The 13575-nt window shown below is 32.5% G+C and overlaps 1 protein-coding gene across 1 annotated transcript; it reads right to left on the reverse strand.

The window, feature by feature from the left end:
• Nucleotides 1-163: 163 nt before the first annotated feature.
• LOC130450652 (protein melted) lies at nucleotides 164-11105 on the reverse strand. Its single transcript, XM_056789163.1, has 12 exons — nucleotides 10650-11105; nucleotides 10180-10428; nucleotides 8538-8712; nucleotides 8315-8478; nucleotides 7979-8188; nucleotides 6344-6507; nucleotides 6064-6287; nucleotides 5745-5980; nucleotides 3933-4149; nucleotides 3508-3875; nucleotides 3032-3454; nucleotides 164-1903 (listed from the first exon to the last, which is right to left on the reverse strand). Exons 1-12 carry the CDS (start codon nucleotides 10794-10796, stop codon nucleotides 1649-1651), a joined length of 2832 nt encoding a protein of 943 aa, XP_056645141.1. The 5' UTR covers nucleotides 10797-11105; the 3' UTR covers nucleotides 164-1648.
• Nucleotides 11106-13575: the final 2470 nt, after the last annotated feature.

The following is a 13575-nucleotide window of genomic DNA, read 5'->3' on the forward strand; positions in this document are numbered from 1 at the left end:
AAATGGGCCAACGGCTTTCTTATCTTGGTGATGTTCTAATAGATGTCATTGAGGGGGGAGGGGGAATTCAATGACTTTCTTGTTATCATAACGTGCAGTGCTACAAATCGCATTTTGATCACACCTAATTTATCTTGTTGTATAGAATTATAATAATAAAACATATAATTATAAAAACCTTTATTGTGTAACAATCATATAAAATATCTTTAAAAAGTTGGAATGTAGTTATAAACAAAACAATGTGTAAAAAAGTGAGTATAAAAAATATACACATACAAATTTAGATCTAAAAATAATCGACTTATATTAATTCAGATCATTGTAAAAAGCATTTTGAAATTGTATAAAAAGTTTTGTTCAACATATTTACATTTATATTGAAAATATTAGTAGTTCATATGTACCTTGAAGGAAAAGTCACTATCATAAAGAATATAGTCTTTTTCTACGACCGTGCGCTTTAACCCACTTCCCCGCACGCATTTTAGCTTTGAAAGTGTCACTTTCCCGCACTAGTGCGGGAAAGTAAAATTATGCATATTTTAACCTTATTAGATAGTTTTTTACTTCGGTGGTTATAACTATTGTTACTACAGGTAAATAAATATTCACGAAATAGTCCAAATAAAATTTAATCATTTAATAAAATTTTTGTAGCATTTTTAATTTTTTGAAAATATAAAATAATGAAGATATTTTTTAAATAACCTTGTACATTCTTCAAAGGAGTGCAACTGCTATCAAACCACCCGGGTTTGATAGCAGTTGCTATGACAACCTAGGCGTGTAATTGTTACTAAAACGTCAAAGTTGTTCAAAACGTCTGGGAAGTGACCGAATAAGTACAATCTTCTTCTAAATTAAACCACATTAAACCAAATAACTCCATTGGACCGGCAATTCTTACTAGTCTACAGAATGCAACAAATTGTGTTTTCAATATTAAGATTTATAATACTTAGTAGTTTTTAGTTAAAGTTTTGTATATTATTATGTTTGTTGGAATAAAATAATTTTTGAAAAATGGGTCGTTGTATATACGGTCGTAGAAAAAATAATGTTCCTAACTAATGCGTAAAGTGTCTTTTCGCACTTGACTGCTTGTCCGAACTCCGCTCCGCGTCGTTCGGGACAACTGCAGTCGCTTGCGGGAAAGTATCACTTTCCGCACTTGTTAGGAAAATAACTATTTTATGGTCATACATTGAGCTTTTGACTTAAATGTGAAAGTTCAATTGACATAAGAAAAAAATAAATAAGTGGTAGGAAGATAAATAAAAATATTGTTTACGCTACAAGATTACAACACAAAAAAATGCAAGTGAAAGTCTGTTTAGTTTCTTCATTTATATGGAAAGAATAATCGATTGACGAGATCAAAATTTTACATAAATGCACCTGATTATTAAAGTCATTTTAATCCAATACTTTGATAAAAAAATAGAAAAATTTGGCGTTTTATAGAAGTAAATTTTGTACTCAATTTATGTACCCCAATAAAACGATATATGAAATTATACAGATGAACAGAATCGTATTTTTCGTACATTATTTGAGCATATAACATTACTGTTGAGGAATAGATTTGTACTAGATTCAATTCCACCGATAAAGAAAAAAAAAAGATTTAAAAAAATTAAATCAATCACACAACAGTTCGACTAGAGCTAATACCTCTTGCTGGTAAAGAATTGCTCTTATTAGGCAATTCTTTGGCGTGAGAATGTGCAACAACTATGCTCAAACATTGGACCCACTCTTCGGCATTTTTTCCATCCTTAGGTTTTAAAATTAAAGTCTGATTTTCCGTGAAAATTTCGAAGGCTTTTGGAATATTTCTAGCGCCCCGTGACACTTTCACTGATCTTATTTGATTTACATCGATTGATTCACCGCCACTCTGAAACATTAACTCATTTAGAAAACATACATTTTTATATTTTTAGATTTTACATTTAATTTTTGATCAATATTCTTCAATAATTCCAGTACATTAATAAGCTTTAGATAATTTTCATTCAAAAATTAACAATACTAATAGAATTATGTAAAGTTAAATATTAAAGAACAATTGGTAGCTAATTTATTAAACATTTTGTAGTCCAAGTCATGTAGAGTATTTAATTTAAATGAAAAGAATCTGTACAATTTTATTTCGGAACTTTGATAATGGCACATCTAAAAAATATTCATTTTAATCAAGCTACACCTCATTGGTTTCCTTTTAGAGTACTGTATCAGAATAGACCTGATAGGTATTCTACTGCCTGACATGCGTTTCAATGACCAACTTATCATCTTCAGAGAGTGAAGAGAAGACACTAGTGTTAAGACAATTTAATCGCAAGTGCTGGTGTGGTGGTAGTAGTGATTCCTAGTTCTATGGGGAGAAAGATTAAAACTCAGGTTTATTTGATTCTAGAAAGTGCCTCTTACACACTATGCAGAATATTCCTTAAACAGGAAACTTTGAAAGTGAGAATCTAACCTCTTTGAAGCTATGGAATTTGGGGGTGAGTGTAGCTCTAATAGGGAGGCACAATAGGTCTTAAAGTTACAGTTTAAAAAAGGTCCAACATACGTTTTGATAACCAAGTAAGCCTCTTCAGAGACCAAGGGTAAACTACCTTCAGAGAGTGTAATTGTGTGTGCTGTTGTAGTGAATAGGGCGTTCCGTATTGATACCACCAGTGGTTACATAAATTCGAACTAAGCACCTAATAAAATTAGAGCAGGAATTGAGGGAAGGGAGGAAGATTACACACATAATGTATATCTAACTTCCTAGAAGATGAAACAGATACTAGAGATAATTAGAAGTGTGGAATTTGAAGGTGGCTCTAATTAGGAAGCACAATAGTTGCAATGCAATTAATATTTAACTTTTTTAAACTTTTGAGATCAATTTCGGTTCAATTTCTACATCAATACCATATTATTTCCAAGTTATTTAATATTGAATTAGTTTGTTTATTGAAGTCTTGGAAAATTTAATCAACTGTTGGAGTTGTAATTTCAATTTACTTACCGATCCTCTACAACTCAGATGCGCTCCAGACAATGTAAAATACCTAGTTCTCCATCGCCTAAATAACCTCCATTTTCCTTTTTTCTCTTTCAATTGGCCTTCAATGACTGGTCTTGTATCTCCTCTTAGGAACCCAACTGCTTTTTCGGGATGGGCACATAAAAAACATCCCCAAATTACACCACCAATTCCTAAAGAGTCTGGAGCTTCAGAAGGTAGTATACTCGAAGGGCATACTTGAAATACGTCGAAATAACCAGAGTGGCGTAATTCGTTAAGGATGGAATCTTGGTCTTTTGCACAAGGAAAAGCACTAGTCACTACCGTTAGGAATGTTTTGTTTTCACATTTCAAAATGTCCCAACAGTGTTTTAACGAAGCTACTTGGGCGTCTCTAGAGCTTAAAGCATGTGAATTACGTGCCTGAAAAAAATCAATTTTTCAAAATATAATTAATCGATATTAAAAATTCTTACCTGTAACGATATGAACATTAAATGTATCCAAATCCGTGGATTACGAGTTCTCATAGTAAAATAGGTTTTAGAATAGAGACAGTGCTGCCCTCGAGCTTGACAAGCGAAATGTAATTTAGCAGACTTTTTCTGTCTCTTTTCTTCAATAGTACATTTAGCCGGTGATGGGATTCTAATAGAAACTTTTTCCATATAACTCTTAATTTTATCGAGATGTTTTTCGCAAAAATGTTGTATGGTATCCCTCATGGGGTACGGTTCGAAAACGCTCATTCTTTGATTAGCCACCGAATTTTGATTTATTAATGTAACACTGGTATTATTCCGACGTGATATTACCGTAGTGGGACCACTGACGTTGACGCTACCTACAACATAACACAATTAAAAGAAATCAAAATAATGAAAAAAAAAATATTACTTACCAGATATAGCAACGCTATTCGAGTTCGTGTGATCAATAGCCGGCATTGGTGGTGGGGTATGGACTATACTATTACCTATAGGTATAGTTTGGGCTACAGAACTGCTCACCACGGATACTTGTCCACTGGATATTGGTCCCGTATAACCCGAACTAACGACAACTGCGTTATTGGAATGGAGGGAAGGTGAAGTCAAAACTAAAGGACTACCAGAAATCTGAAATATATCTTTATATTTACTATTCCTTAAAAATTATTTTGAATTGACTTATTACTATTTATACCATTTTTAATTAATCCCATCCTTTGCAGAGGAAATAATCCTATGTCAAATACCACCAACCAATAAACTCTCAAATGCATTACCAACCAACTCAACAATTATTCATTCTTATCACTACCTGTCGTTGTTTATCGTCCTTCTTTTCTATCTCTATATCTACTTATGTTTCTCTTCTGACTATATATCTTCTTTCTCACTTCTTTATCTTATCTTTAGAAATTTCTCTTTGTATACCTATGTATCATTCTTTTCTTTATTCTATTAACTTACTCAATAATATCTTTTTCTTATCACTATCTGTCGTTTTTTTCTTTATCGTCTTTCTTTACTATTTCTACCTCTACTTTTGTTTTTCTTCTGACAATAATTCTTTCTTTTCTTTCACTTCTTTTATCTTTACACATTTCTCTTTGTATACCTATTATATTTATCTTTGTATACATACTTCTTTCCTCTATTCTATTAACTTAATAATATCCCATTTTATCACTATCTGCTTTTATTTTTCGTCTTTCTTTACAATCTCTACCTCTATTTGTCTCTCTTGTGACTGTGTTTCTTTCTTTTATCACTTCTTTATTTTTTCTTCCTTCTTCCATCTTTCTGTTTAGATACTTTCTTTTCTTTATTCTACTAACTACTCAATAATCTTACATTCTTATATCTTTATCTGTAAAATTTTCATGTTGTATCTCTACATCTATTCCTTTTCTAGCTCATCTTTCTTTTCTCTCGCTATATTTACTTCCTTCAATTTACCCCTCCCCCTTTTTCTTTCATCTCGATGTATCTTCTTTTCTCGTTATTTCCATCTCAATCATCCTTCCCTACTATTTATTTCCATCCTTTCTGTCTTCCTGTTGACCCTTTGTTTTTTCTATAAACGTATTTTCCCCCTACCTCTTTCTATTTTTTAACCTTGAATTTCTATTTATCTATCTATCTCTCGATCTTTTTTTGTACCCTTATTTCTTCTTCCCCTTTCTGTTTTCTAACTTTCACCTTTTTTTGTTAGTTCCTCTTGCTCCTTTGCTCTTCTATCACTCAATCTTTCATATTTATCTCTCTGTATCCTTTTTCTCTTTGTTTCCCCCTTTATCATTCTTCTCTCTTTCTATATTTCTTTGTTCCTCTTCCCCCTTATTTTTTCTTTATCAACTTGTATTATATCTACCTATTTTTTCTTTTAGATCTTTATCCTTTTTCTACTTTTTTATTTTTTATATGTCTATCTATATATCTACCTTTCTAATGTACAATATTTTCTATTTTCTTTGTTCTGTAGTTTCCTCCTTTTTTCTTTCGGTAACTCTTGCTCTTTTTGTCCTCTCTCGCTTTTTTATTTCCATCTTGTTTCTCTCTCTATATCACTTTCTCTAGATTTTATTTTTCTCTCTCTTTCCATTCATCTTTCTATTTACTCTCTATTTCTCTTTTTTCCTTATCTACTTTTATTCATTCCTTTTCAATAAAAATTAATGTTTATTTAGCAGTAGCACAATTCTTCCTAGAAATACCATCGTATTTACCTGAGTGGGGTGGGTTCCAATAAACGCCAAAGGACCTTGACTTAAAGGTCTCTGCATTCTAGGTGGTGAAATAGTAGTGACTGTTACACCTCCGCTAGATACCCGAACATTTGGCCCAGTCCATTTATTTACTCCGGTCACAGTAACACTATTCGCCAGCGGAGGTACAGGAGTAGCGTTAATGTGTTGAGAAGAACTTAGGCCTGTCATACTTTTGTGGAGTCCTCCTACAGAGCCTAGAACAAATAAAAAAATATATCGGAGCCTAGAACAAATAAAAAAATATATCGTTTGTTAATATTATAATGGGAAAATTTACCTCCAGCTATATTAAGTTTAGTCATACTTCTGTTTGTATTAATACTAGGAGCGGTATGTAATCTTCCCGTACTCCTCGAATCGCCTAATTTAGCACGACGCGTATACCCGCCAGATGGAGTTGGCGTAGTCGTATGTACCCCGCCGACTTTCACAATTGTCACTCCTCCAGAAGTCACTTGGCTTTGAGTGGTCGGCGTAGTACTTTGACTAATCTGATTTGTACTAAAAATTAATCAGGAAGAATGATTCAGTTGATGAATTGTAGTTCTAAAACCTACCTGGTGTGATGTCTGGATCTTATTCCTAACAAAACTTTATCGGTAAAAAGAACTGGATAAGAGCTGCATAATAAAGTCGCTTGTCTTAGTAACGAGGTTTGAGAACTTCTATCAGCTTTGGGGAAATATTCGAGAACAAAATTCAAAGCGTCTTGAGCTCTATCCTGAAAATTTGAATATATCATAACAACTCCTCTTGGGGTTAACGACTAGGTGGATCGAGTAACCCTTGCCGGCCTTAAGTACGGATAAAGGAGGAAGGTTCTCAGCAACCTGCCTATGGTAAGAAGACACTCATGCTCATAGAAACATTTCACGAACAAAGGACAAGGAGGACAAACATGCTGCAAGTAGGGTGTTGGAATGGGAAAAGACCAGGAGATAATATTGGAATAATGGGGGAGGACTGGCCGGCGAAAAAAGCATCCAAGCGGAAGCCAACCACTAGAATATCAACAGGCAGATCACCAAAGAGATGGGCCGAATCATGGTCATCGATACTGAAGAAAATTGAGAATATCGGAGCTCTAAAATAAGTGGAAGAAGAAGAAGAACTTGTTTAATTTATTATGATCTTAATAATTTATAATCCTAATTCATTTCGAGACTTTATAAATCTAAATAATGCACTAAGAAATATTAGAATTTTTTAGTTTTCTTATAATGTATTTAATTTGGAGTCATAAAGGCCTTATACCACATATATTTAAAAAATATATTTTTTTTTTCTTCAAAACGCTGTATAATTATTTACTTTTTTCATGTTGTTACACTTTGGGTAAAATATTCTAAACTCGTAGATTCATAAATTTGATTTCAGGATTTGGACAAAATATTTAAAGACAATTTTCTCGATATTTTGTGCACCTTAATGCATTGAGCACTTCGGTTGTTATTAGATGAAGTTAAAGTGAGATCATAACAAACAAACTGTTAAACACCCTTCTAAATAAATTTTTTCACATCTAATGACACTGAAAGCTTAGTTTCTATTATTTCTGTCAAATAGATTGAAATATTAAACCATATGATTGTTCCATTCGTGGAAACATTTAAACATGACTTGCCCCCTTGACACACTTTGAAATTGGTCCAGAGTTGGAATTTCTGGAATTGTTGGTGATATTCATAATGAACATACTATTTATTTCTAACACTACACCAACAATCACAATTACAATATCTGAGTTATCTTCTTCAGAGACTGAACTTGACTTACCCCTGTGTTATACTAAATTTTTCCATCAATAAACCTTCTCCCACGAAAATTAGTTCCAGCATGAACACATTTATTCCTAGACTACTAAACTATAGCTTAAATAGGGGCAAAGGGCCACAGGAGAAGGGTGATTGGTGAGAAAATTTAATATAAAACATGTAAGTCAAGTTAATAGGTTTTATTTTATGTTCAGTATCTGAAGATGATAACTTGATATTCGAAACGCGCGTCAGAAAATGTAATTGTGAGTGTTGGTGTAAACAGTGTGTTCAGTATGAATATCACCAACGGTTCCAGAAATTCCAACTTAACTATGATCAACTCTTCAAGGAATATTCCTATTATCCTGGACTTTTTCGTAATGAAAGGAATCTCTACTGAATCCAACCATATCACATCAAGTGGTAATAGAATACCTTGCTCAGTTTTCCAACGGCACTGATGATTTGAGCCGCTGCACAAACGGTTTGCGGATGTTTTTGAGCTGATTGTTTTACGGCGTTTACATGATCAACCAACAGTGTTGGTATTCTTTCGGCCATGTGAACAAAAACTTCTAATGTTGGTCCCACAGTTACTGGACTACTTAAATATTCACACAATTGAGGAACGCTCGCTTCTAATAACTGAAAAAAATGAAAACTGTTCATTATAGGTTCAGCATAAAATGCAATAAAATGGTTTCTTTTTTTGGGATTAGATAATTTGACTTTTTTGGGAAATAATGTTTAGCAATTACTAACAGTACTTACTGTGGGATTGTCTTTTGCCATTGAAGTAAATAAATTCAACAACGCTAATTTTTCTTGGTTATCACAGTGCGGAAGCAGTGAAACCAAAGCCATCGCATGACCTTGAAAAGGTTCTGGAGATACTTCATAAATATTTGGAAGAACTCTACATAATGGATAATTGCCTGCATTACAAGAAAATGAATTTAATAATGTTTCATTCGAATTCAAAATATGTTTATACCTGATATTATAGAATCCATAATAGGTTGTACATGAGGGGTAAGTAAAGAAGCATGTTCCATAGCTGCTAAAGATAAATAAGAAGCCATATTTCTTGATAATTCTTTATTACCCTTATGTAAAAATTTTACTGCAACAGGCAAAGCTCGTTGCATTACAGCCTTTTTCGTATAGTTCTAAGCAACATAAAAATTGATTATTAATTGATATTCATTCACCCAAATACAATTATATATAATTATCCTGATATTAATAGCCATCTTTCAAACAATTATTAACATAAAAGCACCTGGTCGCTGCTGAAGTTCTTTTTTCGATTTTGTCATCAAATATCACCAAAGCTTTAAATCTATGGACTTCATGTGAGGACTAATACGAAAATTATATCAAAATAAATTATTTAACAAAAGAGCTTACGATTCTGTATACTCTGACGCTTCAAATCATAGTGATCTCAAATTATTTCTAACTTTAAGTAAAATATTTTAATGAATTTACTGGAACTCAAATTAAAATATTGGATTTTGTTGATTCACCTGGAGAAATATCACAAGTTATTTTCAATTCTCTTTGAGAAATTATTAAGAAAGAAAATTTCTGTCACTAGCTTACTGTATGAACTGTGTGAATACAAATCTTGGGTAGAAGTGATGAGAATATTTTCAAAATAAATAATATCCCAGAAAGCCGGATGTGCATCCAGAAAATGGAAGGTTCTGAGACCATTGGGATAGAAAGGTTGGTTTCTGGGCCATATATTCCTGCCCCTACATATCTATTTTCCACAATCTCTACAATTTGTCCACTGCTATCCATTTGTTATTATGATTTTTTATTTTTGGTAAAGCATAGATTGGAAGACCATATGTATGGACACCTCACATTCTTATAAAATGCTAAGATGCCCAGTCAAGTCACAGGGCTTCATATATGCATTTATTTCCCACTTTATTACTTCACTTTCTATGGAGGTCCTCATAGGGGGTAAATATAGACTGACTTGTAGTGCTGCTGTGGGACACGACCATGTTGCGCCTATTATCGCCTTTTACAACTTATCTAGGGTTACTTCTCCAATTTTAGTTTTCTTTCTTGGACACCATACGGATGTTCAATAGTTTATGTTAGGTCCAACAATGGATTTGTAAATCCAGTTCAACATTTTGGGTTTAAGCTCCATGCTCCTCTGACCATTCTACAGCAATTGTATAAAGCACTATGTGCCTTATGGCTTCAGTGGTTAGATTTGAAAATAGTTTAAGTGATAAAGAGGAATTTAAAGAAGTAATGAGAAATTTTAAGACTAATGTTTTATATAAAACTCTGAGACCTATAAGCGCAACAAAAAAATTACTATGAATTGTAGATTTACTTGACAGAGAGGTCCAGTATTAATACCAAAATATACCAACAGACAAAAATATTCAGAAAGACACATATCCAGATGTCAACAGACATCTTGCACCAGAAGAATCCAAATTTTAAAGCTAGATCTTAAAAATCGTTGATTACCATACCTTATATGTTTTTTTGTTAAAACTTGTTTTTTTAAAAGTAAGTATTCATTTTTTTTAAACATAACTGTAATAGAGAAATCTATTCATTCCACAAATCAAATAAATTTCTAATATACATCAACTTACCAAAAAAATACAGGAAATGATATCAGATGATATTTTAGCATGTGGAGTGTCTTCATCTCTTGCCATGGCTTGTAAATTGTGATGTAGGCAAGATTCCAACAGATTAACAAGAGCCTCACAGTGTAATTCAACACTTCCTGTTTCTCTTATACAAGAAGTAACTCTGGTTACACATATTTCTACCACACTTTGATCATTATCATTATTAACATAATCAGGCAGAGATGCAATTATAGTTATTTCTTTCAACTAAAAAATATGTTGACTAAATATTAAACATCCTAGTTATATAAAATCGAAAATAAATATTATGATGAACAAACTGGAAAAGATAATGTTAAAATTAACATAAAACATTAAATCTGAATAATATTTATATGTAAATTTAAAGTATCTGAAGTAATATTTAAGAATAGCTTGAATACAGTTGAAAAGTAACCACCACCAAGAAATTTTTAAAAAATGCCTACCACAATGGACAAATCATTGACAATAATATGATCGGGGATTGAAAAAAGGTCACCGGCTCGAGAGAGATCCCGATTTTTCAAAACTTGCATAAATAATTCGTGCATTTTTCTGTTAATTTTTTCTTCAGCTGCAACGTTCACACTCATTTTATATTCAATTAAATCACTAAATTAAAAAAATCGTGCACATTTATAAAAATAATATTCGGCTACAGTTTATAACAAAAAATATAATAAGATTCTACATTCTTTGACGATGTAAAACTGTTACAGACTTGACACAAAACTGTAAAAAGCAACATATTTGTGGTATGGTCATTGACTTCGAATCTGCACTCATGAACGACTGAATGTGAAAGTAATTTTTATTTTGAGACGATACAGGTGGTTTATACACCTGAGTGTGCGCATGTTTTAATGTAAAAATAAAAGCAAAGCAAAAACCTACCGAGATTTACTAAAGACGAGACAGATAGGTAAACAACTGCCATATGTCAAATCCACGACAGGTTATCCTTTTTACAGTATCGTAAATAAAGTTGCCTATAATAGGATGCTTATAGAGCGAAGTTAATAATTACTTTTTTTATGGGGACACTACTACGGTTGCCAACCGTCCTGGACTTCTCAAGACAGTCCCCATATATGGACAGTTCTTATGGGAAAAAACTTCTCTACGTTACGATGCCGACAGTATTCATTTTCTCTATCGTTCGAGACACTTTATCTATACTGCGCATGCTTTATGCGCGCAAAAAATGCGCAGAACTAACTGGAGCGCCCAGAGGAGAGAACAATACACTATTTGTTTCAAACATGTGACAGGAGGATTGATTTTTTGCTACTAAATCGAAATTTCATTTTCAACAATCTGCTCTTGGACGTGCTAAAAACCGTTGTGACCTGCATACTAAATATCCTTCTATCTAACGCTTATGTCAAGAGTTTATTTTCTCACATGCAGTTAAAATGGACGAGGTCCCGATACTACTGCAGCGTGGATTTAATTGCCCTGAGTCGGCAACCCTGAATATACTGTAAAAAATTTCAGTAGCTTCTTGCTTTCCTCTACAGGTTTCTTGACTATAATATTTTTAGTTATTTACTCTATCCAGATAATGTTATTGTAATAAAATTGGAAACCTTTTAATTAGAAATCAATAGTACTAATTCAATTAAGAATAATATATCCCACAAACTAATTTAAATAGTTGCCTAGACATGCTCTAATAAACCCGTCCTCAATTTGTCGATTAAAGGCTGATGTTATCAATAACAAATGACAAATTAGAGTACACGTTCATTAACATTCTTCGTATTTTAATTTTTATTGATCTATAAGGACGAACTTATTATTAATTCGTATTCGGAATGATCAAAGCATTAATAGAATCGAAAGTAGATCAAGCCGTGCCGGGACATTCGATACCTCAATTTCACTAATATTAAACAAAAACATATTTGAAATTTTAAATAAAGCATTACTCGACAATATAGGATAACCTAACTTCAGTTGTGCCCAGAAGTGAAGCTCGTATAACGTATCAAGTAAAGAAATATCTATATACCAAATTATTTTGTAAAAATTTATGCGACTCGGTGGTCAATAAATCCTTGATATGAACTATAGTAGACACACTCACCAGTGATTGCATTTTCTTTTGTGCTATAGCTTTGGATAAATGTAGAGACTTCTTTTTTCAATAGTCCAGTAATATAAACGACATATAGTTGTTTAAAACAATTAATTTTGCTATGACTAAGTACTAGATCTTAAATATAACCAAATTCTATACTCAGCCACCTGACGGACTACAGGAAACTTCACAAATTTTACGATTTTGGTCTATATTTACCATGTTCGTAAAGATCACATTTTGGATATAATTTTACTCTGAAAACTGTGTTCTGAGTGAGTATAACCAACCGTCTTTCATTCTAACTGGCTGAGCAGTGGTTTTCTGGATTCAGTAGTTAGTCCCTGTATATTTTGGGGTTGGAAAAAAATTAAAACCTTTTTTGTATAGATTGTTGTACTAAACATTTTTTGTCCCGAAATCCTCATAGTTTTCAAGTTATTCGCGATTCAAAATGTTTTTGAGTACATATCCCATTTTACGGTGAAAATTTTGAGGTTAAGAAAGAATGCTTGGAGGCCAATCTGTAGAGAATTTTGCGCTGTACATTTTTTGTTCCAACACTTTGTTTCGAATTCCTCATAGTTTCCGAGTTATTCGCGGTTAAAAATATTTTTGAGCGTATACACCCATTTTATAGTGAAAATTTTGAGGTTAGGAACAAATACATAGGATACTTTTTTGAAGAGAATTTTGAACTTTGCATTTTTTGTTACTGCAGTTTTTTACGAATACCTCATTCTTTTTGAGTTATTCGCGTTTGAAAATATTTTTGAGCGTTCAAACCCATTTTATAATGGAAATTTTGAGGTTAGGAAAAAATTGAAACTTTTTTGTACAGAATGCCGCAGTCAGCATTTTTTGTCCCGGCAGTGTTTATCGAAATCCTCAGATTTTTCGAGTTATCCGCAATTCAAAATGCTTTTAAGTACATGAACCCATTTTACGGTAAAAATTTTGAGGTTAAGAAAAAAATGTTTGGAGGCCAATTTGTAGAGAATTTTGTGCTGTGTATTTTTTTACTTAAGCACTTTGTTTCGAATGCCTCGTAGTCTTCGAGTTATTCACATTTCAAAATATTTTTGAGTTTTAAGTCTTAAAATTTCGAAAATTCGTGTTCGTAATTTTGTTAAGAGTTGCTAGATTTTTCAGTATCCTAAAACCTCCCAGAATCTAACCAATGTAATTTAAGGTTTTAGCTCAAAATCGCCTAATTTTCCTGTACTAATAATAAATTCATTTCTGCTTTTACGTGTATTACGAAGTCGAAGGAACATGTTGCATGTGGT

This window comes from Diorhabda sublineata, chromosome 1 (genome assembly GCF_026230105.1).
Source record: "Diorhabda sublineata isolate icDioSubl1.1 chromosome 1, icDioSubl1.1, whole genome shotgun sequence".
NCBI classification, from domain to species: domain Eukaryota; kingdom Metazoa; phylum Arthropoda; class Insecta; order Coleoptera; family Chrysomelidae; genus Diorhabda; species Diorhabda sublineata.

Excerpts from the sequence above, each read along its gene's own strand:
- LOC130450652 (XM_056789163.1), bottom strand. The coding sequence starts at position 10,796 with ATGAGTGTGAACGTTGCAGCTGAAGAAAAAATTAACAGAAAAATGCAC. Across the intron at positions 6,288-6,343 it reads AGATCCAGACATCACACCAG|TACAAATCAGATTAGTCAAA; the intron begins GTAGGTTTTAGA and ends ATTAATTTTTAG. Across the intron at positions 5,981-6,063 it reads TAAACTTAATATAGCTGGAG|GCTCTGTAGGAGGACTCCAC; the intron begins GTAAATTTTCCC and ends TATTTGTTCTAG.